The sequence below is a fragment of the Geotrypetes seraphini genome, chromosome 17, assembly GCF_902459505.1.
Source record: "Geotrypetes seraphini chromosome 17, aGeoSer1.1, whole genome shotgun sequence".
In the NCBI taxonomy this organism is placed as follows: domain Eukaryota; kingdom Metazoa; phylum Chordata; class Amphibia; order Gymnophiona; family Dermophiidae; genus Geotrypetes; species Geotrypetes seraphini.
In genome coordinates this window covers 27,412,363-27,436,399 of record NC_047100.1, presented here as the reverse complement: position 1 = coordinate 27,436,399, position 24,037 = coordinate 27,412,363, and the positions used below count along the sequence as shown (strand labels likewise).

General features: G+C 43.9%; 1 protein-coding gene across 7 annotated transcripts in view; it reads left to right on the top strand.

The window, feature by feature from the left end:
- Nucleotides 1–24,037, top strand: part of SHQ1 (SHQ1, H/ACA ribonucleoprotein assembly factor) — a 107,877-nt gene that overhangs the window by 43,003 nt on the left and 40,837 nt on the right. Inside the window, exon 12 of one of the 7 annotated variants that reach the window (XM_033926136.1) lies at nucleotides 20,160–20,535. The exons of the other annotated variants lie outside the window; for them this stretch is intronic. Coding sequence (XP_033782027.1) covers nucleotides 20,160–20,265 — 106 coding nt within the window. The 3' untranslated portion in view covers nucleotides 20,266–20,535. Of the gene's footprint in view, nucleotides 1–20,159; nucleotides 20,536–24,037 lie in introns of those variants that run through there. 7 annotated transcript variants of the gene reach the window in all.

Below are 24,037 nucleotides of genomic sequence, written 5' to 3'. Positions count from 1 at the left end.
CCATGAACCAAGGTATTCAGCTCTGTTTTTCTCCACTTTGTCTTTTATTATCTCTGTTTTCATACAGCAGTTTTGTCCCTGGTTTTGGATTTCACTTTCTTTTTCCTTTAATTTCTTTGATACTGTCTGCAAGCCCTGAAACGATCAAAAGTGATGTACTTTCAATTATAGTGGGTTGCGTGCTCCACTGCTTCCATCTTACCCACTTTTCCCAGTTAATGTTTTATTAGGGGGGCAGTCACGTTGGTGATGCAAATGTTCATTCAGTAGAACAAAACAGTATCCTCAGTAATGCATAGAATTTTAAAATATACAACAAACTTCTTGGCTAGTTGCAAGTTTGTAAATGACAATAATCTTGGGCACACATGACATTTAATTTCAGGTGCTTGGGTTAACAGTTGTGACTTAAATTTTTCAGATTTCCTTTCTTTCCTTTTATTCTTGCATTTGACCTGTCTAGACGTTTATAACTCATTCTCTAGCATTTATATTTCCCAGATGGCATCCACTCTATCACTTAAAGCTAAGCTCTTCCTCTCTTGCAAGGTTTTGCAGATCCCCTCCACTTCAGGTTTGACTCATTTAGAGGCCAGCTGAATTCAGTGGTTTTGGTTCCGGCTCAAACCAAATGTGCCGCCAAAATCTGCTTCTCAGTTCAGCCGAAACCCTGGCTTCCTCCAACAGAGAAAACTCGTTTGCCTCCCCTCCCCTCCTAGGCCGCCCACTGTTTGCTTTTCAGCTCTCCCCTGGCCTACCTCCTAAAAGCCCTAGTGGTTCAGTGGCCCCTTTGGGGCAGGAGCATCTCAAGTTGCTCCTGCCCCCTGCTGGCTGTGTTGTGAAAATGATGGCTACAAAATCACACGGCAGCCTTGCGAGACTGTCACAGGAGGTTGTGGTTGCCATTTTAAAACTGGGAATGGCATGAGCAGGGGCTGATTGCTGGGGGAGCTGGCAGATACCATTTTGGAATTGAGAATAATAATAATAATAACAGTTTATATACCGCAATACCGTTAAGTTCTATGCGGTTTACAATAGATTAAGCGAGGTACAAATTAATTGAATTTAAGAGGGGGGAAGAGGAGAGTTAATAGGACCGGAAATGTGTTGTTGAGGAGAAAGAGATTAATAGGACAGAGGAATCACTATGGAGGAGAAAGAATGGCCTAAGAACATAAGAATTGCCATACTGGGACAGACCAAAGGTCCATCAATCCCAGTATCCTGTTGCCAAAAATGGCCAACCCAAGTCCCGAGTAGTAAAACAGATTTTATGCTGCTTATCCTAGGAATAAGCAGTGGATTTCAAGGTTTATTAAAATTTGATATCCAAATTCAAAGCGGTTTTACAGAATTAAAATAACAATTTTACAACAATGTAAATGTAACATTATTGAAATTTGTAACTTCGCTGTAAATGTACAGTCTCTTCATTTGTTAACCGCATAGAACTTCCATGGTAATGCGATATACAAGAATAAAGTTATTATTATATACAGAATATAAAAACATGGACTAACTGGAACGAGAGGAAAAATGGAATAGAACTACAATATTTAGATAGTAAAGAACAAATAGGGATCATACAAGAAGGTGAAAGGACTCGATTGTCCGGAGAGGTTGAGTAGCCTTCTCAGTAATTTTTTATTTTAGTTAATTAGTTTTATAGCCCATTCTCCCCAGGAGCCCAGAACAGGCTACAGTGATACATTCACAATATATCGGAGACTTGGAGTAAGGGTTACAGAGGTACATTCACAACTAGGCTGGGGATTTTAGATTGACAAGTTTCAAGTTTATTTAAAGTTCGATTTGATCGCAATATTGTGATCCAATGCGAGTTCTTTTCCTGTCCCTGCCCCATTCCTGCAAGCTCCGTCCTCATCTGCGCAAGCCTCACTTTAAAATCCTAAGTAGCAACATTCTAGAGCTCAGATTGTGATGTCATAATGCCTCATTCCACCAATGCCTAAGCTCTGTCCTTATCTGCACAAGCCACAAACACTTTAAAATCATAAGTGTTCGAGGCTTATGCAGTTAAGGCAGGGCTTACAGGAATGGGGCAGAGACAGTGACAAAACTCACGGGGGTGGGGTGGGGAAATTGAGTGCCTGAGGGGGACGGGGGAAAATTTGTCCCCGTGTCATTCTCTAGTATAAAGTGAAACTCCCTGTGCAGACTTTCCCTTCCTCACCTTTTTCTGGCACAGCTAAAGATATGCACTATTCACTGCAAAGCAGGCACTTCTGGCTTCTTTGGAAGAAGGACAAGGCAATTTTCAAATGGGCAATCTGACGATGTTAAAGATGGCTGCACGCTGCTGACATTTTTTTCCAGGAGTGCTCTCCAAAGAGACCAGAGGGACAGTAAAATGCCTAGCCTTGATGGTATAGTACCGTAACAGTGTAGAGGCCCCCAACACATACTTAACAAAAAAAATTCAGATTGTGTAAACATTTAGGTTTTGCTCACATTTCATCTCTTTATTGTTCTGTGACTCCTGATGGAACACTTTAGGGGGCTGATGCACTGGTCAGAGACCACCGAAGGACATTGGGTCTGGAAGCAGAATAAATGTTTTATTGATTCTGTCTGTCTCTCTCCCTTGCACAATTCACAAATGCCTAGAGAGAGAGGCGGAGTCATGCAAAGCAGCTGATCACTTGAGTTTGAGAGGGCCTTTGATCTGAAAACTTCAGTATGGTGGTTATTGTTAGAAGCCCTGTGAATGCCTTCGAAAGCAAGTCTCTTCTAAAGAACATTCAGCTTCATTTTCTTTTTCATCTGCTCAATTTGATTGAACCCCCCAATTCCCAATCCTCGTTACAACATAATTACCTTGCCTGAAGCCAGCAGGGAGTTTTTGCTTTATGCGAAGGGCATGAAGCTCCCTAAATAAACAGAGGATTAATTACATTCGCAGTATGGCAGTGAGGTGTTGAGAGTGAGACTGATGGTGATCACTCATTTCTTCCCCTTTCCTGCCCCTGGGCTTTGCAAAGTACTTCTTTCTTAGCTAAACACCAATGCTGAGTGGATGAAACATACATCAAATTAAGGAACACAGACTTTTCTAATGATGTAGTTATAGGCCCTGATTTACTAAAGTCAGCGATCATTGCTAAACTGTCGCTAAACGATCGCTGCTAACCGACCTGATTAGCCCGCCGCGTGTGTTTCCCTCAATCGCCAGTTTAACGATCTGGCCATGAAAATTTGTAAAATCTCATGCAAAATAGCCAAAACATCCAAAACAAATGGCCAGTCAGGAACTTCCTTAGGCTCCTTCCAAAGGAAGTCCCTGATTGGCTCAGACGCCTCAGGCCCCTTCCAAGGGAAGAGCATGAGGCGTCTGAGCCAATCAGGGCCTTAGGCCCCACCCTGTGCATCACATGATGCACTGGGGCGGGGCCTAAGGCCCAGTGGCGGAGCAGGAGGTGTTTGCGGTTCCTCTTGCTCCCAACAACCAAGGTATGAGGGGAGGGGAGTGGGCATTGCGGTGGCAGGAGGGAGTGGGCATCCCTCCTGCCATTTTGGTGCAGAGAACCCATCCGCAGTCACCCCTATCCCCCCTCCCCCCGAAGTTGTAGAAACCATTTTGAGATTGGAGCCAGCATGGGCAGGAGTGACCAGAGATCACTCCTGCTTATGCTAGCTCCAGTCCAAAATGGCTGGCATGACTACCAGTGCCAGTCTCACGCAGTCATCTTGATGGCAGGAGCAACTGGGTATCACTGCTGCCTAGCCACTAGACCAATATGGAGTTTTAAGATAGGCCGGGAGTGCCTGTGGGTAGGACCAAGGGAGGGAGCGGAACCCACTGCTGTTGGGATGGAAGTGGGAAATTAAGTGCATGTTGTAGTTCATTCCCCCCCCTTCTGTCATGTATTGTTGCATTACCTTCACCCCTACTCTCCTATGTATGTTCAGAGTGAAAGGCACCCAGTTATCTTTGTACAGTGGGTGGGACAGTAAATTCTTAATGAAGTTGGAAACTTGGCTTGTGCCAGAAGAGTTTCAATGTCAGCTGAAACAGGGCTAAATATGGATTTTGTGCTGTTTGCGGTGCCAAAACCAAAATTCGGTTGGTCTCTAGCAGGTCTTCTAATTAGTCATATTAAAATGCAAAGGCAGTAAATAATCAGTTCTTAAATGTGTGTAAATTTGTGTCTTAAGCATTTTCCTACACTTAGTAAAAATCATTTAGTAATTATAAAAATTAGGGAAACTTGTGCCACAGTGGACTCCTTCGAGCTCAGTGCCCTTGGTTCAGAATGATATCCAAGACGAGCACAAGGAAGCATTAAGAAGGAATTCTGCATCTAGAACTGGGAAAAATGTTTGAACAACTAATTCATGGAAACTGTTCTGAGCTCCCCTAGGAGAACGGTATAGAAAATTGAATGAATAAATAAATAAAATTCTTTCCTCCGATATTCTCTCCATTCTACATCTTATTATTAGTTGCCAGACCACCACTTATTTCTATTAGAATCTTTTCCACCCTAGTGTTGTGCTACTGAGAAATGGGTCAAAAGGTTAATCTGTCCAGAGGCTGCATTGGCTGGATTAATTGACCAGCACTACCCTGAGTACTCCCCAGCTGAATACTTCATTGACAAATTGGTTCAGTAAATTTAGCTACTGTTTTGCTCAGCTTCAAGTATACATACCTCTGAAGTATGATTACCGCTACATAAGAACATAAGCAATGCCTCCGCTGGGTCAGACCCGAGGTCCAGCGGTCTGCTCACCCGGCAGCCCAACAGGTCCAGGACCTGTGCAGTGATCCTCTATCTATACCCCTCTATCCCCTTTTCCAGCAGGAAATTGTCCAATCCTTTCTTGAACCCCAGTACCGTATTCTTCCCTATTACGCCCTCTGGAAGCGCATTCCAGGTGTCCACCACACGTTGGGGTAAAGAAGCATTTGTTTTGAATCTGTCCCCTTTCAACTTTTCTGAATGCCCTCTTGTTCTTTTATGTTTTGAAAGTTTGAAGAATCTCCCTCTCTACTCTCAATATGCCCTTCATGATCTTGTAAGTCTCTATCATATCCCCTCTAAGTCTCCTCTTCTCCAGGGAAAAGAGACCCAGTTTCTCCAATCTCTCAGCGTATGAAAGGTTTTCCATCCCTTTTATCAGACGTGTCGCTCTCCTCTGAACCCTTCTTAAGGTACGGTGACCAATATTGGACGCAGTATTCCAGATGCGGGTGCACCATCGCCCGATACAACGGCAGGATAACTTCTTTCATTCTGGTTGTATTTGCTTGACATATTTGCTGTCCTAAATTCCCATGGACTTTCTCTGTAGTTTATTAATTCCTCGGAAGCAAGTAGTTCACTGTAGTTGCTTTATAATTAACATCTTTTCCGTCACATTGATAAACAGAAAATGCCCAAACCTTGCTAGGAATTACTTGAATTTATTTGTTTAGATTTTTATTGTGCCTTTCCAACACTTTATTACCGTACTTGTAAAACATATATATGTAGCATGATTGCATAGATACACAGAGGAAATAGTGGTATTCTAGAAATAAGGAATTGATTCTCGAAAAAATTGTCAGATTGGCTTTCATACATTGTATCTGGATTTTCAGAAGGCGTTCAAGGTTCTGCATGAACGACTATTTCAGAAAATTGTGAGCCATGGAATCGAGGGTGAAATACTCACGTGGATTAAAAACTGGCTGGAGCATAGGAAACAGAGAGTGGGGTAAATGGACAATTCTCGGACTGGAAGAGCGTCACCAGTGGGGTGCCGCAGGGCTCGGTGCTTGGACCTGTGCTCTTCAACATCTTTATAAATGATCTGGACATAGGTACGACGAGCGAGGTGATTAAATTTGGGGATGATACAAAGTTATTCAGAGTAGTGAAGACGCAGGGGGATTGTGAAGATCTGTAACGTGATATAATCAGGCTCGAGGAATGGGCATTGACATGGCAGATGAGGTTCAACGTGGATAAATGTAAAGTGATGCATGTCGGTAACAAAAATATCATGCAAGAATACAGGCTGTCCAGGGCGGTACTTGGAGAGACCTCCCAGGAAAGGGACTTGGGAGTTCTGATCGACAAGTCGATGAAGCCGTCTACGCAATGTGTGGTGGCGGCGAAAAGGGTGAACAGAATGCTAGGAATGATAAAGAAAGAGATCACGAACAGATTGGAGAAGGTTATGCCATCGGGCCATGGTGTGCCCTCACCTGGAGTACTGCGTCCAGCACTGGTCGCCATACATGAAGAAGAACACGGTACTATTCAAAATGGTCCAGAGAAGAGCGACTAAGATGGTTGAGGGGTTGGAGGAGCTGCCGTACAGCGAAAGATTAGAGAAACTGGGCCTCTTCTCCCTCGAACAGAGGAGACTGAGAGGGGACATGATAGAAACATTCATGGTACTGAAGGGGATAGACTTAGTAGATAAGGACAGGTTGTTCACCCTCTCCAAGGTAGGGAGAACAAAAGGGCACTCTCTAAAGTTGAAAGGGGATAGATTCCGTACAAACGTAAGGAAGTTCTTCTTCACCCAGAGAGTGGTGGAAAACTGGAACGCTCTCCTGGAGGCTGTCATAGGGGAAAACATCATCCAGGGATTCAAGACAAAGTTTCTGCTGAACAAGGACGTGCGCTGGTTGGGCTAGTCTCAGTTAGGGGCTGGTTTTTGACCAAATGGCCGCCGCATGAGAGGACTGCTGGGCATGATGGACCGCTGGTCTGACTGAGCAGTGACATTTCTTATGTTCTCTCTCTCCTTTTGGTCTTTGAGGAGAATTTTCAAAACTATTTCAAATTGTAGTGATTTACATGTATTAAACCTTTTGAAAATTGTCCTTCCTCGTTGCATCTAAAAGTGTTCATGTAATTTGACTTGGAGAATTGGTGTAGAGTCCAAAGTAAAAAGTACCCATTACAGATAGTTTGGAAATCCCTTCCCCCCCCTTTATTGTTGGAAGGTTTGTTTGTATGGGATACACCATGCGGGACCAGTTTGCCATATAAGACAGACTTGCACCACATGGAGCAGGTCACCACTATTTTTTAGAAGATAGCACCAGAGGCAGGAACAAATGGGTGTCGCTCTTGCCCCTTTTGAGGTACAGGGGTCGGTGGCTACCTCTAGACATCAGGGAATGTATTTTTTTTCTGCCAGGGAAAGGGATGGTGCCCAGTGAGAACTAATGTTTTAAAATTTTAGGTAGGGTTGGTTGGGGCTGGTTATGTGTGGGGTGTGACGGCCATGTCAGGGAGCTTGGTCCTGTTGCGGGGGGGGGGGGGGGTGCTACTGATGTGTGGGATTTGGAGGGTGCCAGAGTGGGGCAAAGGGGAGAAAGATGGGGCTAATGTTGATCATGGGGGTTCTTTGCTAGCCTCAAACCTAGCAGTAGGTTTCTGGCATTGGGTTCCCATGGTAGACATCAACACAGCTTTGCATTGCTGTGGACTAGTTAACCTCTGTAGCATGCATTTTAGTATTCTGTGTGCTGATACCTATTGCAGGAGTAAGGGCACATTGCAGTCTGCTGTGTCTTTCTGCATCGGCCCCTTAGTCTGGTGCTTTTGATTTCAACTGAACATCCTCTGTGCTTATCCTGTGCTTTCTCGATTTCTGCTTTTTTTTTTTTATTTTGCCTTTGCCACCTGCCTGCGCCACCCTTTCTGTAAAGAAATACAATATATATGTCTAAGACACACTAGTAGTATTTGCTCCCTGTCAGCCCGGTATCATGAATTATTCTAGATCTTTCTGCTGAAAAATGCTGGCTAAAAGTGTCCAAGTAAAGTGTAAGGGATGAATTTAGAGCAAAAACAAAATGTTAAAAGCTGAAAGAGATTTAATATTTTACCCCACTGCATGATCAGAAATGCAGAGAATTCTGCATAGAAAAATACCTGGTAATTATGGGACCTGTGACCTCAAACAACTGTATTTATTTATTAACCTATTAATTGTCTAAGTGGTGTACATTCAGGTATTCAGTCATTGACCCTATGTGTCCCGGTGGGCTCACAACCTATCTAATGAGTGACTTGCTCAGGATCACAAGGATCAGTGCAGGGCTTGAACCCACAACCTCAGGCTGTAGCTCTAACCACTAGGCCACTTTTTTTATTATTATTATTACAGAGAATGAGTCTGAGAGACAGTAGCCATGAAATGAACAGAAGCAGCCTGGCCAGCCAGACGAAAGCAGTATTTTATTACTTCAGTTAGTTATAAAGGTGAATCCAGATTGATCCATTCATGGGGTAGCCGAGAGGCTTTCTGAGCTCTCTTGGGGTCAGAAAGATCCCATCCCATCAGCTTTTCATTAGTATTTAATGACACTGTGTTGTAACTTGATTACCTTTGTCCATAGAAGGTGGCTAGAGGTGAACTGGATTGTAGACAGAGCAAGAAAGAGAGGTGGATGATGGAGGAATCTCCCTACAGTGCCACTGGAGCAGCATTTAAGATATTGTTAGGGTATAAGCAGAGTACAGTGGAACCTTAGTTTACGAGCAAAATTTGTTCCATAAGCATTCTTGTAACCCAAAAGCACTCGTATATCAAAACAAATTTCCCCATAGGAAATAATGGAAGCCCAGATGATTCGTTCCACAACCCGAAAACTAATGTATAAAATAAAAAGGAGAAAGAGGCCGAGCTGCTAGAGGAGAAGAGCCGCAGCCTGGGTGGCTCCCCGGTGTTGCTGCTGTTGCTTCCGGGGCTGGACTCGGTACTGCTGCAGCTCACCACTGTCGCCTTCGAGGAGAAAGAGGAGAAGAGCTGCAGTCGGTGCTGCCCACATAGAAACTGGGTCATTTGGGAGTCCTGAAGGTTGTCAGGCTGCTAGCACAGCTCCTATATTTGTCCGAAGTTTGCTAAAATTCTGCTATGGCCATCGTCCGTGCAATAAATCATACCCTAAGCCTTTGCTGTTAAAATAAAACAAAGTTCACTCTCTATAAACGGTGCACTCGCCCGCCTTCTGATTCTTATCCACCAACCCGGCAGCTCCGGCTGGGCTCGGTACTGCTCACCACCGTCGCCTTCAGGTAAATTGTGCGTGAAGTGCTTAAGACGCAGGATGCACATATATTGTATGTACAATACTGTATTTGACTGCTCGTTTTGTGAGTCAAAATTTGTTAGTGTTTTGCTTGTCTTGCAAAACACTCGCAAACCGCGTTAACTTGCAAACTGAGATTTGACTGTATTTATCTCGTGCCATTCTCCATTTTCTTTGTCAGCAAATACTTGCATTTTACACAGAAAGGCCATTTAGTTGAGTACTTAATGGTATATTTATTTATTTTAAAAATTTCTTCCCTGCGTAAGCGGGATACAGTAAAAAAACAAAACGTACTTATTCATGGCATACTCGAGCATCTTACAACATATACATCTTATCCTATATTTTCATATAATATACGCATCCTTGATGGGCCGCCGGCCCTTTTCTGCCGTCATATTCTATCCTTCCATAGATAATAGCTAATACCACATATTCTTGCTAAAACTAGCAAATGCTAATAAAACCGTTCACCCGTAATGAATCATAAAATATCATGTCATACAGAGTTATCAAAAAGCTTTCACAAATAAAAGCGTTTTCAATTGCTTCTTAATTTTATATAAATAGTTCGCCATGAATTCCAGAGCATACTGCTCAAATTTTGAAATTCACAGTAATATTCTTTCCGGTGTTCTGATTTATTTTCTAATGGTATTTAAATGCAGCATTCCATTTGCCCCGGTGGCAGAGCTGCGTGCTTCCACGCAAAGGGAATTGGGTTCAATGCCAGCTCAAGCCTTCCCACTCGCTGGCTTGGCCAAGGCTGTTGTTGTTAATCAGACAACTTTCACAGCCGATGTGTAGGAGGAGAGCTTGCCAAGTTTTTATTTTATGTTATTTAAAATTTGATGTACACGCATTGTCATAAAATTTCAAAGAGTATTGCAAATCTAAAATGGGAGGACGATACAATACATATACAGTAAAACCTTAGATTGCAAGTAACTTGGTTTGCAAGTGTTTTGCAAGACAAGCAAAACATTTGATTAAATTTTAACTTGATATACAAGCAAAGTCTTGCAATACAAGTACATACAGTATACACACGTCACAACTGAGCCGATGGTTCTTCTCTCTGACGCTGTGGGAGTGTAATGACTGTTCTAAATGAGCCAGGTCTTGCAATACAAGTACATATAGTATTTTATATTGAAGTTTTTGGGTTGTGGAACAAATCGTCTGAGTTTCCATTATTTCCTATGGGGAAATTCGCTTTGATATACGAGTGCTTTGGATTACAAGCATGCTTCTGGAACGAATTATGCTCGCAAACCAAGGTTTTACTGTATATAATAATAGGCATTAACTACTCCTTGAAAAATATTGTGCTACACACTCTTACTCCAAAAATATAGAGGCTACTGCCAGAGTCACAAGTCCAAAATCTCATACATTAAATTAAATTCGTTCAACGATTTATTGTGGATCTCAAGTGTTCACAGTTATACCGCCACTAGAACAAGTCTTGGCGTATAACTATCTTGTGAACTATCATCAGTCCGCTAAATCATTTATTCCACGATTTAATTTGATTTTTATCTTGTTTATTTCATATTATACCATTCACTAACGTTGTTTTACTTAAATAATCTTCTTATGTCAATATCGTAATGGTACTTAACTCAGGTGTAGATGTGCTACCTGGCCAACAGCTTTTTCGGGAGCCTTTGAATCTATCCAATGATGGTTCATTACGTAAGTACCCTGGCAGAGCGTTCCAAAAATTACTGCCCACCTTGTACCAATAATTTTTAAAGAAGGAACGGTGAGGAGATGGTGTTCTGTCGATCTTAAATGTTCTAGATGGAATGTAGAAGTTTGATCACGTGACGCCATACTTCAAACAGCTACACTGGCTGCCGATGGAAGCTCGTGTAAACTTTAAGTTCGCCTGCCTCTGTTTTAAAGTTTTCTACGGTCTAACCCCTAAATACATCACTGACCTATTCTCCTTCTCAACCAACAAACACAAGAGAAGCTCCCACTCACACTTCGTTTCTCCCCCGGTTAGAGGATGCAAACTAAAAAAACACCATGAGCATCTTCTCTCACATCAGGCTGCTCTATGGGGTAAAGACCTAGAACAACTCCTATTGCCCACCACTTATGAGGTATTCAGGAAACGCCTCAAAACTCACCTATTCCTGAAATACCTAGACAGCTGACCCACTTCCCTCCTTCCCCTCTCTTGCCCTTTCTCCCCATTGTTCCCACATCCCTTAAGTTAACTCAACTTGTATGTCAACTCAACTTGTACTCCACTAATCTTCTGTAAACCGCATAGAACTTAACAGTATTGCGGTATATAAACTGTTGTTATTATTATTTCTGTCGATCTTAAATGTTCTAGATGGAATGTATGGTATGAGAAGACGATCAAGAAATATTGGTGAGTTTTTAAGCTGGATTTTGAAGATTATTAGGGCTATTTTATATATGATTATATAAGAAATTGGAAGCCAATGTGCATTCTTTAAAAGGGGCGTCACGTGGTCGAATATTTTTGAGTTTGTGATCATTTTTTATTGCCGTATTATTGCCAGTCATTGCTCAACAATGACGGCGCTTTAGCTAACTTCTAGAGAGAGCCAGGGTGGTTCATTTTTATAGCCCATCCTCTCCAGGAGCCCAGAACAGGTTACAAGGATACATACGCAAAGTTTCAGGAACAGAGATATACATGCTACAGTCAATAACATGCTACAGAGAATTAAATCTCAATGAGAGAAAAGAAAAAAAAATGGAATGGGAAGGAAAGCAAATGTAATAAAAATTAAATAAAGCTAACAGAAAAAAAAGTTCAGTTCGGCACAGTTCAATATAAGGATCTCTGGCTGTGTGATGTCTCCAACCATTGCAGAGCCCACCAACTTCATGTCAGCTGACCTCAAGGCCATCCTCTTTCCCAAAGCGCAGCCGCCGAGCTCACTCCGATGCGCCATCCTCCCGAGAAGCGGACTGTAGGGAGCAACATTCCCCTTTATCACACTTCGCTGCAGCATCCCAACCAGGCACAAGCATTAGGTTCACGGCAGACACAACTTCATTCCGGCGGCCAAAGACAGGTAAGACCCTCTGCTCAGCTGATCCTGCCTGTGACCCTGCTATCTCCAGACTCGGCACCGCAGCCTGTTGCCTTGATGGGCCAGTGCTTCCTCCTGCGCTTCCGGGCCGTCCGCTCCCCGGCTCCCAGCACCATCCAGGCAGGTTTCAGCTATTAATGGCCAGATGCGGGATCAATTATCAGAAGGAGAAAACTAAATAAAAACAATGAATTGGGCGTAAATAAAAGGGATAATCGACACAGAAAGAAGAAAAGATCCAGAAAACCAAAAAATGAAATAAACAGAGAATCAAAACAAAACAGAGAACGATGGTATGGGAAGTTAGTGTTGGTTTGTATATGAGTGTTGTATACTTAGTCAACCGAAATGGAAAATTCTCAACCGGGAAGAATGGATGTACCAGTCGGTCTTCTGGCTGTGATTTACTGTACTTTGTTCCTTGGTGTTACCCTTAAAACAGCAACCATGACTTTCTTCTACTGCTCCCCCTCCCCGTGGCTCTGAATACAACCTTAGCTGTATCCCCTTCTCTGGTCGACCTAAGAAATAGACGATCTGATGTATCAAGCTGAAAACCTTCTACATGGCAGGGCAGCAGAATTTTTCCTTCTGTTCCTTTCCTCTTTGGCATCTTCTGTGCCGTTTGGCTGCCAGAAATGTGTTGCTACTTGCCTGCATGTGTGTGACTTATTATCCTGTAGCACATGCTGGAAGAAATGAACCTTATAAATCCAAGCTGTTGATAGTAGTAGTTATAATGATTAATAAAGGAAAATTCATATTTCAAGTAGTAGGACTGCTGTAGTGCTAATGGTCACTTGATTTGCTGATATCAATTCCCTCTTTTAAATGTGTGACCACCTGCAAACAAAAAAGGAATAAATGCTATGGAAATTTGGGCCAGACTTTAAATATTTTCCTATAGATGTGAAGTGTAGCCCTTTCAGGACCAAGGGACATATTTGTCCCATAACTTTAAAATCCTATAAATTTTGATTGGGATAGTCTACAGTTCTAAATTTGATATGTACGGATTCCATATGATACTGCCTTTATGTAAACAAACTGGTTCCGACATTCATTCATTAGCGTCGTTGCCAGATTGACGAGAAGATTCACTTGCCACACTGTCCATAAGCCAGAAGTTTGATTTTTTTTAAAAAAAATAATGATATTTCACAAAAAAAATCAATTTTTTGGCATCTGCAAGCCCTTTTTACCATAAAAATGTCGTCAAAACCACAAAAATTGGCCTACGATCCTTATGGTCCTGAAAGGGTTAACAAAGTTTATTAACAAGAATTACGATATTAAAGAGGGTTTATTTATTGTTTGGTATTTATTAACCAGCTTTATGAAGAGATTCACCTAAGGTAGTGTAAGATTTAACATAAAACGTCCAGTTTTGTTAACACATAAGTAGTAAAATGATCAACTATATAAATTTAGAAATGGCAAATTGAAAACTAGTAATAAAACTAATATGAAACGGTATCAAAATATAGCCATTTAACTCCATATAACAGAAATATGTAAAGAAATGTTAGTACAATGCAAATGATACTATAATAGACAACATGGAAGAACATTCAGATAACAACGTAGATATGATGTTAATGCTATTCCTACAATACCTCTACATTTATTTAGTTGGCTAGTTTTATAACCCGTCCTCCCCAACGAGCTCAGAACGGGTAACAAGGTTAATCTTGCTGAGGGGCCAAGTGCGGTTGAGGTGTACTGTATAGAGCAGTGTCCCGCAAACTTTATTAAGCCGCGGCACACTAAAAATAGTGGCCGTGGTTCGAGGCACCTGGAAGCGCGCGGATATTGCCATGATGACGTCACGCGCATGCCTAACATCATCATGTTGATGTCCGCGTGTAAGTGAAGGCCCTGAGACGCCAGTAGAGGGTGCCAGAAGGGAAGAGGGCCAGAGAGAAGGATAGGTGCTGGTGCCCACTGATTGCCTACAGGATGTGCCTCTTGCCACGAGAGGCATGTCCTGTAGGCAGTCAGCCGGCGCCTCTCCTCCTCCCCAGTGCCGTGGCACACCTGAAATCTCAGGAAACACACAGTTTGAGATACACTGGTATAATAATAATAACAGTTTATATACCGCAATACCGTTAAAGTTCTATGCGGTTTACAATAGATTAAGCGATGTTGCATACCATATATTTTCAATGTTACTCGCTTAGTATGTAATAAGCGATTCATCAAATTTAAATAAACTTGAAACTTGAGGTACAAATTGATTGAATTTAAGAGGGGGGAAGAGGAGAGTTAATAGGACCGGAAATGCGTTGTTGAGGAGAAAGAGATTAATAGGACAGAGGAATCACTATGGAGGAGAAAGAAGATGAGTGGGTCAGTTGTCTAGATACTTTAGGAACAGTTGAGTTTTTATATATAGAGGGTATAGAGCAGGGGTCTCAAAGTCCCTCCTTGAGGGCCGCAATCCAACGGGTTTTCAGGATTTCCCCAATGACTATGCATGAGATTTATGTGCATGCACTGCTTTCAATGCATAGTCATTGGGGAAATCCTGAAAACCCGACTGGATTGTGGCTCTCAAGGAGGGACTTTGAGATCCCTGGTATAGAGGGAACAAGATGAGTACTGTATTTTCACGCATATAACGCGCACGTTATACGTGTTTTTACAAACCGTGCATAACCTTGTGCGGTATACGCGTGAGCGCATTGTACAAAATTTTTTTTACATAGTTCCCCCCCCCCCCCGACGTCCGATTCACACCCCCCCCACAGGACCGCTCGCACCCCCACCCCGAAGGACCGCTCGCACGCACCCGCACCCCCACCCCGAAGGACCGCTCGCACGCGCTCCCACCCGCACCCGCATCCCCACCCTGAAGGACCGCTCGCACGCACTCCCACCCGCACCCGCATCCCCACCCTGAAGGACCGCTCGCACGCACTCCCGTCCTCTTGCCCCAGCCAACCGCGGCACCCCCGACACGATCAGGGCAAGAGGGAGCTCAAGCCCTCTTGCCTCCCCCGACACGATCGGGGCAAAAGGGAGCCCAATCCCTCTTGCCCCGCTGACTCCCCAACTCCCCGACAATATCGGGCCAGGAGGGAGCCCAAACCCTCCTGGCCCCGGCGACCCCCTACCCCCACCCCGCACTACATTACGGGCAGGAGGGATCCCAGGCCCTCCTGCCCTCGACGCATACCCCCCTCCCCCCAACGACCGCCCTCCCCCAAGAACCTCCGACCGCCCCCCCAGCCGACCCGCGACCCCCCTGGCCGACCCCCACGACACCCCCACCCCCCTTCCCCGTACCTTTATGTAGTTGGCCGGACAGACGGGAGCCAAACCCGCCTGTCCGGCAGGCAGCCAACGACGGAATGAGGCCGGATTGGCCCATCCGTCCCAAAGCTCCGCCTACTGGTGGGGCCTAAGGCGCCTGAGCCAATCAGAATAGGCCCGGGAGCCTTAGGTCCCTCCTGGGGGCGGGGCCTTGGGCACATGGTCGGGTTGGGCCCATGTGCCTCAGGCCCCGCCCCAGGCGAGGCATTCAGCGTAACTCCCTGTGCTAAAACCTACTATTGTGGTTTAGTAAAAAGGGAGGGGGTGTATTTGTCTATTTTTGTATTTTGTTACCAAGGTGACATTGCATAGAGTCATCTGTCGTGACCTCTTTGAAAAAACCCGGAATATGAATAATTAACATTTTCTCTGCCTTTCATTGTGCTTTGTGTTTTTTTTTAAATTTTATTGTTGGTAGATCATTTTGACTTAGTCTTTATAAAGTAGCTCGCAAGCCCATAAAGTGTGGGCACCCCTGCTCTTACTCTGGGGCACCAGACCTCCCTCACGGCACACACACGGCAAATGGAAGAAAGAGGAGAATTTTTGGTCGTAGGGAGGAAGGTACAGAATGTGATAGGGAAGAAAAAGATGAGAGTGAGAAATGTGGCAAGGGAACAATGGGACAGATTGAAAGGGATGCAAGAGGGAGGAATATTGGACAGTGGTGAAGGGAATGGAGGGAGAGATGTGGCATAGTGTTGGAGAGGGGTGATAGAAGGAGAAATGTTGGGCATGGGGCTGGTGGGCAGGCATGAAAGATGAGAAAGAGATAAATGCTGGACCATGGTAGGGGAAATCAATGGACAGCAACAGAAGAATTTAGAGAAGATGGGAAAGCGGAAAAAAGAAACTGGGACCAACTTTATGGAAAAATAAGTCTCCAGACAACGAAGGTAAAAAATGGAATTTATTGACTAAAATATGTTAGCTTTGGGAAATGTATATGGCAGATGTCTTTGTTTTGTGTTCAAAAGAAAAGGAAATGCATTTCTGGTTTTATTTCTACAGTGTTGAAGTACTTGTTGACCCTTGCTGTGACTGGTGGGGATCCCCAAGCACCGCCAGCAGAGGACCTCCTCTAGAGATGGCCAGAACTCCCCTCCACCAAACGCAGCAGTCGCTGGCAGCATCCATGAGCCACTGAGGTGCCAGCATCTGTGACTCAGGGACGCTACTGCTGCCTGCTAAGCTTGGCAAAAGGGACCCCCGGCCAACTGCAAAGGAAGTCCTCAGCTGACAGTTTGTGGGTTCTCATCAGCTGAGTATTTATATTTTATATTTACATTAGAGGTTCTGGTAGAAACCCATTTACAAAGTATGTATTCTTCCCAATGAATATTTCCAAATTAATAAAGTCTCTTTGCTTATTTGTAAATGGGTCTCTACCAGAGCCTTTAATTCAGTAGCATAATTAAATAAAATAACTATTTCTGAAGTTTATAGGGAAGGATGGTGACGGAGGGGATTCCTCGCGGGGATGGGTGGGGACGGAGGGGATTTCTCGCGGGGACGGGTGGGGACGGAGGGGATTCCTCACGGGGACGGGTGGGGACGGAGGGATTCCTCACGGGGACGGGTGGGATTTTGGCGGGGATGGGTGGGGACGGGTGGGATTTCTGTCCCCGCGCAACTCTCTACTCCAAACACACTGTGCAGGGCAGGAGCAATGTTTGCGATCTCAAGCCTCGCCCCACGCCCTTCCTGATTGACTGTCGTCAGTTTTCGTGACGGCAGCCAATCAGGAAGGGCACGGGGCGAGGCTTGAGATTGCAAACATTGCTCCTGCCCTGCACAGCGTGTTTGGAGGAGGCAGGCGCACCTTCCAGGAGGATTACTGATGACGGAGGTATTTAAAGGGGGGGGGAATGATGTATTGCTCCATGTATAGGCCACTCCATTTAAGCAAGCCGTGCCCACTAGGCTTGCAAAATCGATGCATAGAAAGCAGCCTATACATGGGGAAATACGGTACCGAGTTAATTGGGATAAAGAGATGGCTAAGCTGAAAGCAAATGATATGTGCAGTTGAATAAAATATGAGGACCTAGTCTAAGTTACAGGGTGTGCAGCAAGCTAGTCCATGTACAGAGTGAGTGGTTAGACACCACATGTATCAACAGCTTGGGAGAAGAGACAGCCTTTTGCCTATTACCTGAAGTATAGCTAGACATAAGAATAGCCTTACTGGGTCACACCAATGGCCCATCTAGCTCAGGATCCCATCTTCACGGTAGCCAATCCAGATCACAAATACCTGGGAGAAACCCAAACAGTAGCAACATTCCATGCTACCAAATCAGGGCAAGTAATGATTTCCCCCATGTCTCTCTCAATAATAACAATCTCGTTAACAGCAGAAGGATCAACAGGCCATCCATTCTGCAAGGATATATCCCAAATGCCAGATATAGCATAACTGCTTGCTCAGTGAGAGCTTTTTCTGTCTTGATTTGTTCACCACCATCTTGGACCCCATTTTGCTCTCCCCCTAGCCCCCTTCCTTTTTTGCATCTAACAACAAAGCTCTGTAATCGACTGAATAGCTGCCAGTACTGTTGCAAGTGTTGCCCAAACATCTGGCCGCCTAAGTCCTCTCCGCAGCCTGCTGAATAGACCTAGCTACGTGAGCACCTGCATTTCTGTTAAAAGACAAGCTGCTACATAATTCTAATCATTGCAGCTTGGTATTAGTTTTCACTACAATAAAAAAAAAACAAAAAAAAACTGGGCTGATTCTTTTGTTCAGCTAAAATTGTAGTGTTAATGTTACACAACATATACTTGGTCTGTCAGGTGTGTCACAATGGAAGAAAAGACTGGTCTCAATGTTTCCAAATAGCTGCCTAAAGAAATGCCTCAAGTTTCTCAGCTTTGTAGTCGATCAAAATGTATGTAAATAGCATGCCTTGTTTAGTTTGTTATTTAATGAAGCCATGTTTATGCCAAAATGATTGAGCAGGACTTTAAACGGTCTTTCAGCCAATATTTAGAATAAACAGTTGACTTTCCTGGCATCAGCGGTCGTCTTTGGCGGCTCTCATTCGTTTCAGAGGTGCCAGTTTACTGCTTCAAATCATCTTGCATTGTTTTCAAGAATTTACTTTGATTTTTTCTTTCTCTGAGATCAAGCAGGTTGCAGATATTCTAACTGATGGGTGATATAAAAATAGCTTTGCTGGGTCAGACCAATGATCCATCTAGCCAAGTTTCCCGTCTTTACGGTGGCTAATCCAGGTCACAAGTAGCTGGCATAAGCTCAAATAGTAGCAACAATGCATGCTATCAAGCCAGGGCAAGCAATGGCTTCCCTCATGTTTGTCTCAATAGCAGACTCTGGACTTTTCCTCCAGGAACTTGTCCAATTCTTTTTTTAAACCAGTTACGTTAACTGCTCTTAATACATCCTCTGGCAATGCATTCCAGAGCTTAACTATTTCCGAGTGAAAAAATATATTTTGTCCTGTTGGTTTTCAAAGTATTTCCCTGTAACTTCATCAAGTGTCCCCTTGTCTTGTAAATTTTGGTGGAGTAAAAAATTGATCCAGTTCTACCCGTTCTGCACCACTCAGGATTTTGTAGATTTCACTCATATGTCCCCTCAGCCGTCTCTCTTTCCCAAGCTGAAAACCTCTTCTAGTTTCGCTATATCTTTTTTGAAATAAGGCAACAGAATTGAACTCGATACTCAAGGTGAGGTTGCACCATGGAATGATACAAAGGCATTATAACATTCTTAGTCTTGTTTACCATCTCTTTTCTAATAATTTCTAGCATCTTGTTTGCTTTTATTTTTTTTTTTATTAGGATTTTTATATACCGCCTATCAAGGTTATCTAAGCGGTTTTTACAATCAGGTACTCAAGCATTTTCCCTATCTGTCCTGGTGGGCTCACAATTTATCTACCATACCTGGAGCTTTGGAGGATTAAGTGACTTGCCCAGGGTCACAAGGAGCAGCGCAGGGTTTGAACCCACAACCCCAGGGTGCTGAGGCTGTAGCTTCAACCACTGCGCCACCGCACATTGAGTGGAAGATTTCAGCGTATTGTCTACAGTGACACCTAGATCTTTTTTCGGCACTGACCCCCCCATGATTTAGGTTATTCTTCCCAATGTGCATCACTTTGCATTTGTCCACATTAAATTTCATGTGCCATTTGGATGTCCATTCTTCCATTTTCTTAAGGTCTGCCTGCAATTTTTCACTGTCTGCATGTGTTTTGATGTAGTACAAGTATAAATGTTTCCAAGGGCAAAGGTTTACTGAAGGTGAGGTGGAGTTGTGAGATAGGCATTGCATAGTAAGGGGTGCAGAGGGCAGACTGCCCCAGGTGCCTTCTTCATTGGGGTGCAGTGCCTGCGTCTCTCCACCTCGCGTACCTCTTGGTACCAGTAAGTGAGATCAGAAGGGAGCCGAGGACTGCGCGAGCAGCAGGTGGAAGATTCTCATACCGGTGAACATTTCAAGAGGTATGGGGTTGGGGGTGTACAGCGTGGCAGGGAAGAGTAATTGGGGGCGCATGGAGCAGCGATTCCAAGTACCACTGCCCTGCCTCGCTACGCATTGGAGATAGGTGCCTGTTATGTGCATCACATCCCTACAAACTTAGAAAAGCTATGCTGACCTGTGTAAACATGTACAACGCTAGTAAAAAAGATTTTTCCCTCCTCTTGATTTCCACAAGGTCAGAAGAAGCTGCAGCGGGATTTGAATGCTGGTTCCCAGCCATTGGGTTGTGCTTCCTGATCTGTATTTTCTACTCTGGTTTGGATTTGAGGACCTCTGATTAATAATAATAAGATAAAAATAGGAACAACATTCCTGTATTTGGGATATGAACTACCACAATGTGTGGAATCCTTAATTTTGCTTGCCTTTCCCTTAATGCTGGTCCAATGTGCTGCTCTAACATTCCAATCATGTGCCACATGGAAAAAAAAAAATCCTGCTCCTTTGTAGTTGCTTCTAATGGGCCTTGAAGATTGAAGCATTTCCTACGTGGCATTATGTTACATCCCGATCAATCATTCTCCGAGACTGAGAGGACCCTTGGAATGCTCCATAGGTCAGCATTCAGAAGGCTCTGCATTCAGCAGTACATTTTCTCTGCGGTAAGGTCAGTCTCCTGCCTGTATTCCCTGTTCAGTGACAATAAGTTATATCCTGTAAATGGCCTTGGTAGATTAGGCCATCAGATTGATTAATTCAGCCTGGGCCCCAATCAAACACAACTGGGAATTGTATTAGCAGAAAAGATGACAGATCTGCCTATAGCAGTGGTTCTCAACACCGTCCTTTGGGCAAACCCAGCCAGTCAGGTTTCCAAGATTTCCACAGTGAATATGCAGGAGGTATGCTTGCATGCGCCACCGCCTTAGTATGCAAATCTAGTTCATGCATATTCATTGTGGAACTCTTGTGTCCTGATTGAAAATCACTGATTTATAGGGGGAGCTCTTCAGATCTTTACTCTCTGAAAAGAATGGCCCATTTCTTACATACTTGCAGTCATTCCTCGAGAAATAAAAGTAAAGTGTTTTGGTTGCCTTAGTAATCCACTTAAATGTATAGACATAAGAATCGGCAAAGAAGCAGTGCGATAAAATTAATAGCATTTTTCTGAATCCCTGCACTTTTCAACTTAAAATGCCTCCTCTTAATGTGAAGCACCATATAAAAACCATGGAGTCAATATTCAGCCATCGAGCTTGCCTGCATTATTCATGGCTATTCCAAGCCAGGACCTATTCAGGCTTCGGCTTTCAATATCTGGCTATTTTTAAGCCGGCTAAAAAGTGGAGGGGCATTTTTGAGAAAACATCTAAGTCCAACTTGCAGAAGTCGCTCTAGCATTACAGAATATGCTGCAAAAGAGTAGAAGGTGAGACAATGGGCTAGATTCACTAAGGCCACTGATCCAATCTGAATGATGGCCGGGGGGGTGGGTGGGGCTGATTCATAAAGCGCTGTCATGCAAATGAGGGTGATCAGAATCGCCCCCAACTGACCGCACGGATCGCTCTCCAGCGATCCTGATGCATGCCCAGACCATCTTCTTTGCCTGTAGATGGTCTGCGCATGTGCTGGCCCTCTGTGTCCAGCAGAGCTGGAAACTTTTTCCCCCACTTTTTAATACTTTGCGAGCCCATGGTTTTAACCCGCTTTAAACCTGCAGGTTAAAACTATGGGCTCGTACTGCGGGGAAGGGCAGCGAGTTGGAGCAACAAGAGGAGGAGATTTGGGGCGAGAGCAGGGTGGCGAGAGGAGAGTTGGAGCAGGAGAATCCAGGCAGCGAGCAGGAGATGCAGTCAGAAAGCACGTGAGCCCAGTCGGTGTTCCAGATTTGTTTAGTGAATCACTGCCTGCCGTTCCCCCCCTCATTTGCATGATCGGATCGGAGGTTGCTTGGCACCAAGGTTAGTGAATTGGGTTGCAAAGTGGTCGGGACACGATCGGTATCCTTAGTGAATCTAGCCCAATGTCATTTAAAGCTCTGAAATTTTAGCTGTTTTCACAAGCATTTTTTAATCACAGAAGCTGCTAAATTTAATTAAGAGTTTTAAGAGTAATGAGCACACTAACATCTTAATCTTTTCTAAGCTGTGAAATTCTTAGATGTGTTTTCTAACCTTCATAATTTTGTACATAAAGGGCTAGATTCATCAACCTGCCCAATCCGGGCAGGTCCGATGAATTCTGGAAGCTAAAATATGCAGATGGGGGTGATCGGAGGAACGCCCCCATCTGCTGGCACGGATCGCTGTTGTGCGATCCCCACACATGTGCAAACCATCTGTAGATGGTCTACGCATGCCCATCCGAGCCACGACCTTTTTTTTTTTTTTTTTAATTTTAACTTTCCTTATTTATTTATTTATTTTAACTAGTTTTTAGCCCTGCGTAAATCCGCGGGTTAAAACCACGGGCTAGCAGGGCGGAGAAGGGCAGGAGTTTATAGTGCATAAGATAAGACTTTTAACAGCTACATGGAGTCATGAGATTGTGCTGAATGAAGCAGTGTGGGGCAGAGAAGGGTGGCATTTGGGAGACAGGGCTGAGCAGGGTGGCATTCAGGGCGAGGCAGGAGACGAGATCTGGGCAGAGCAGGGCAGAGAGTAGGGTTGGAAAGACGTTTTCCACTGGTCCCCAGCAGTCACTTCTTCAGTTGATCAGCCAGCCCAGTCGGATGTGAAATTTTGTGTTGTGAATTGCGTCCCTGCCTACTTTGCATGGACGGATCGGAGAATGGTCGGCAGAGAGGTAAGTGAATCAATTTGGTCGCTAAGGGGTCGCAAACTGATTGATACATGATTGGTTTGCTTTGTGAATTTAGCCCTAAGAGTACATATTTTTGTTTTAATTGGCTATCCATCACGTTGATCATTGTTTCTTCAGAAAGATGGTTTACAAATATTTTGGACAAATAAGTAAAGCAGTGACCATGTCGGTTTCAGCATCGGACAAATAAATCTGCTGCATGAGTCGCCCCCTTCCTGCTCCGGAGCAAGGAAGTCCGTGGCATATCTCCAGTCACCCGCACTTGCACTCCCTAAGCATCATGGTTCATACATGAACTGAGCATGCTTGAGGAATGCCAGTGTTGGTGGCTGGAGATATGAAGCAGACTTCCTCACGGCAGCAGAAGGAGGTGGCTTTGGCAGGTAGGGCTTTGTCATCCCCACCTAATGGGAGGAGGGAGAAGAAATGCATGCCCCCTCCTCCCTATGGACTGCTGGCTGTGTCCTGCCTTTAATCACAAGATTAAAATGATTAATCGCGATTTAAAAAGTTTAGTTAGTGCTACAGAAATGTTAAATAGTCTTGCATGTTAAGTAATATGTCAAAAAAAATTATCCTTTGTATATAAAAAAAATTACCTTTTTGAGGATGTGGCAAGAAAACTCCATTTTATCCTCCATGGAGATAAAATGCATAATTTTAAAAAATCCATTTTGATTTTTCCCATGAAATTATGTACAGTTTCAAGAGTTATTAACGAGACTTATAGCAGCTAGTGGGGTCTCCTACAATTCTGTTTGGGCTTGAGACTGGTGCAAAGAATATAGTAAACCTTATACAGAACATGTTGTTTTGTGCCTATTAGTTGAATGAAAGGAAAACTGTGCATCTTAGTAAAACAGATGGAATTAGGGGTCTTTTGAGAGTTGTAACTAATCCAATTATTATCTTCCCAGTTGTCTGGTTTTCTTTTCTATTAATTAGTACAATTCATTTTCTCATGTGATCTTGGTGTTCTTGTGAAACTCTTTGCAAGTGAGAGCTCCTGTTGAATAAGAATAGTCATACCGGGGAAGACTGATGATCTATCTAGCCCTGTATCCTGCTTCCCAAAAGAGGACAATCGCAAGTCAGACAAACCTGGCAGAATCCCAAATGGTAGCAACATTCCATGCTACCAATCCCAGGGCAAGCAGTGACTTCCCCCATGTCTGTCTCAATAGCAGATTATAGACTTTATCTCTGGGAACTTGTCCAAACCTTTTTTGAACCCAGCTATGCTAACTGCTGTTACCACATTCTCTGGTAATGAGTTCTAGAGTT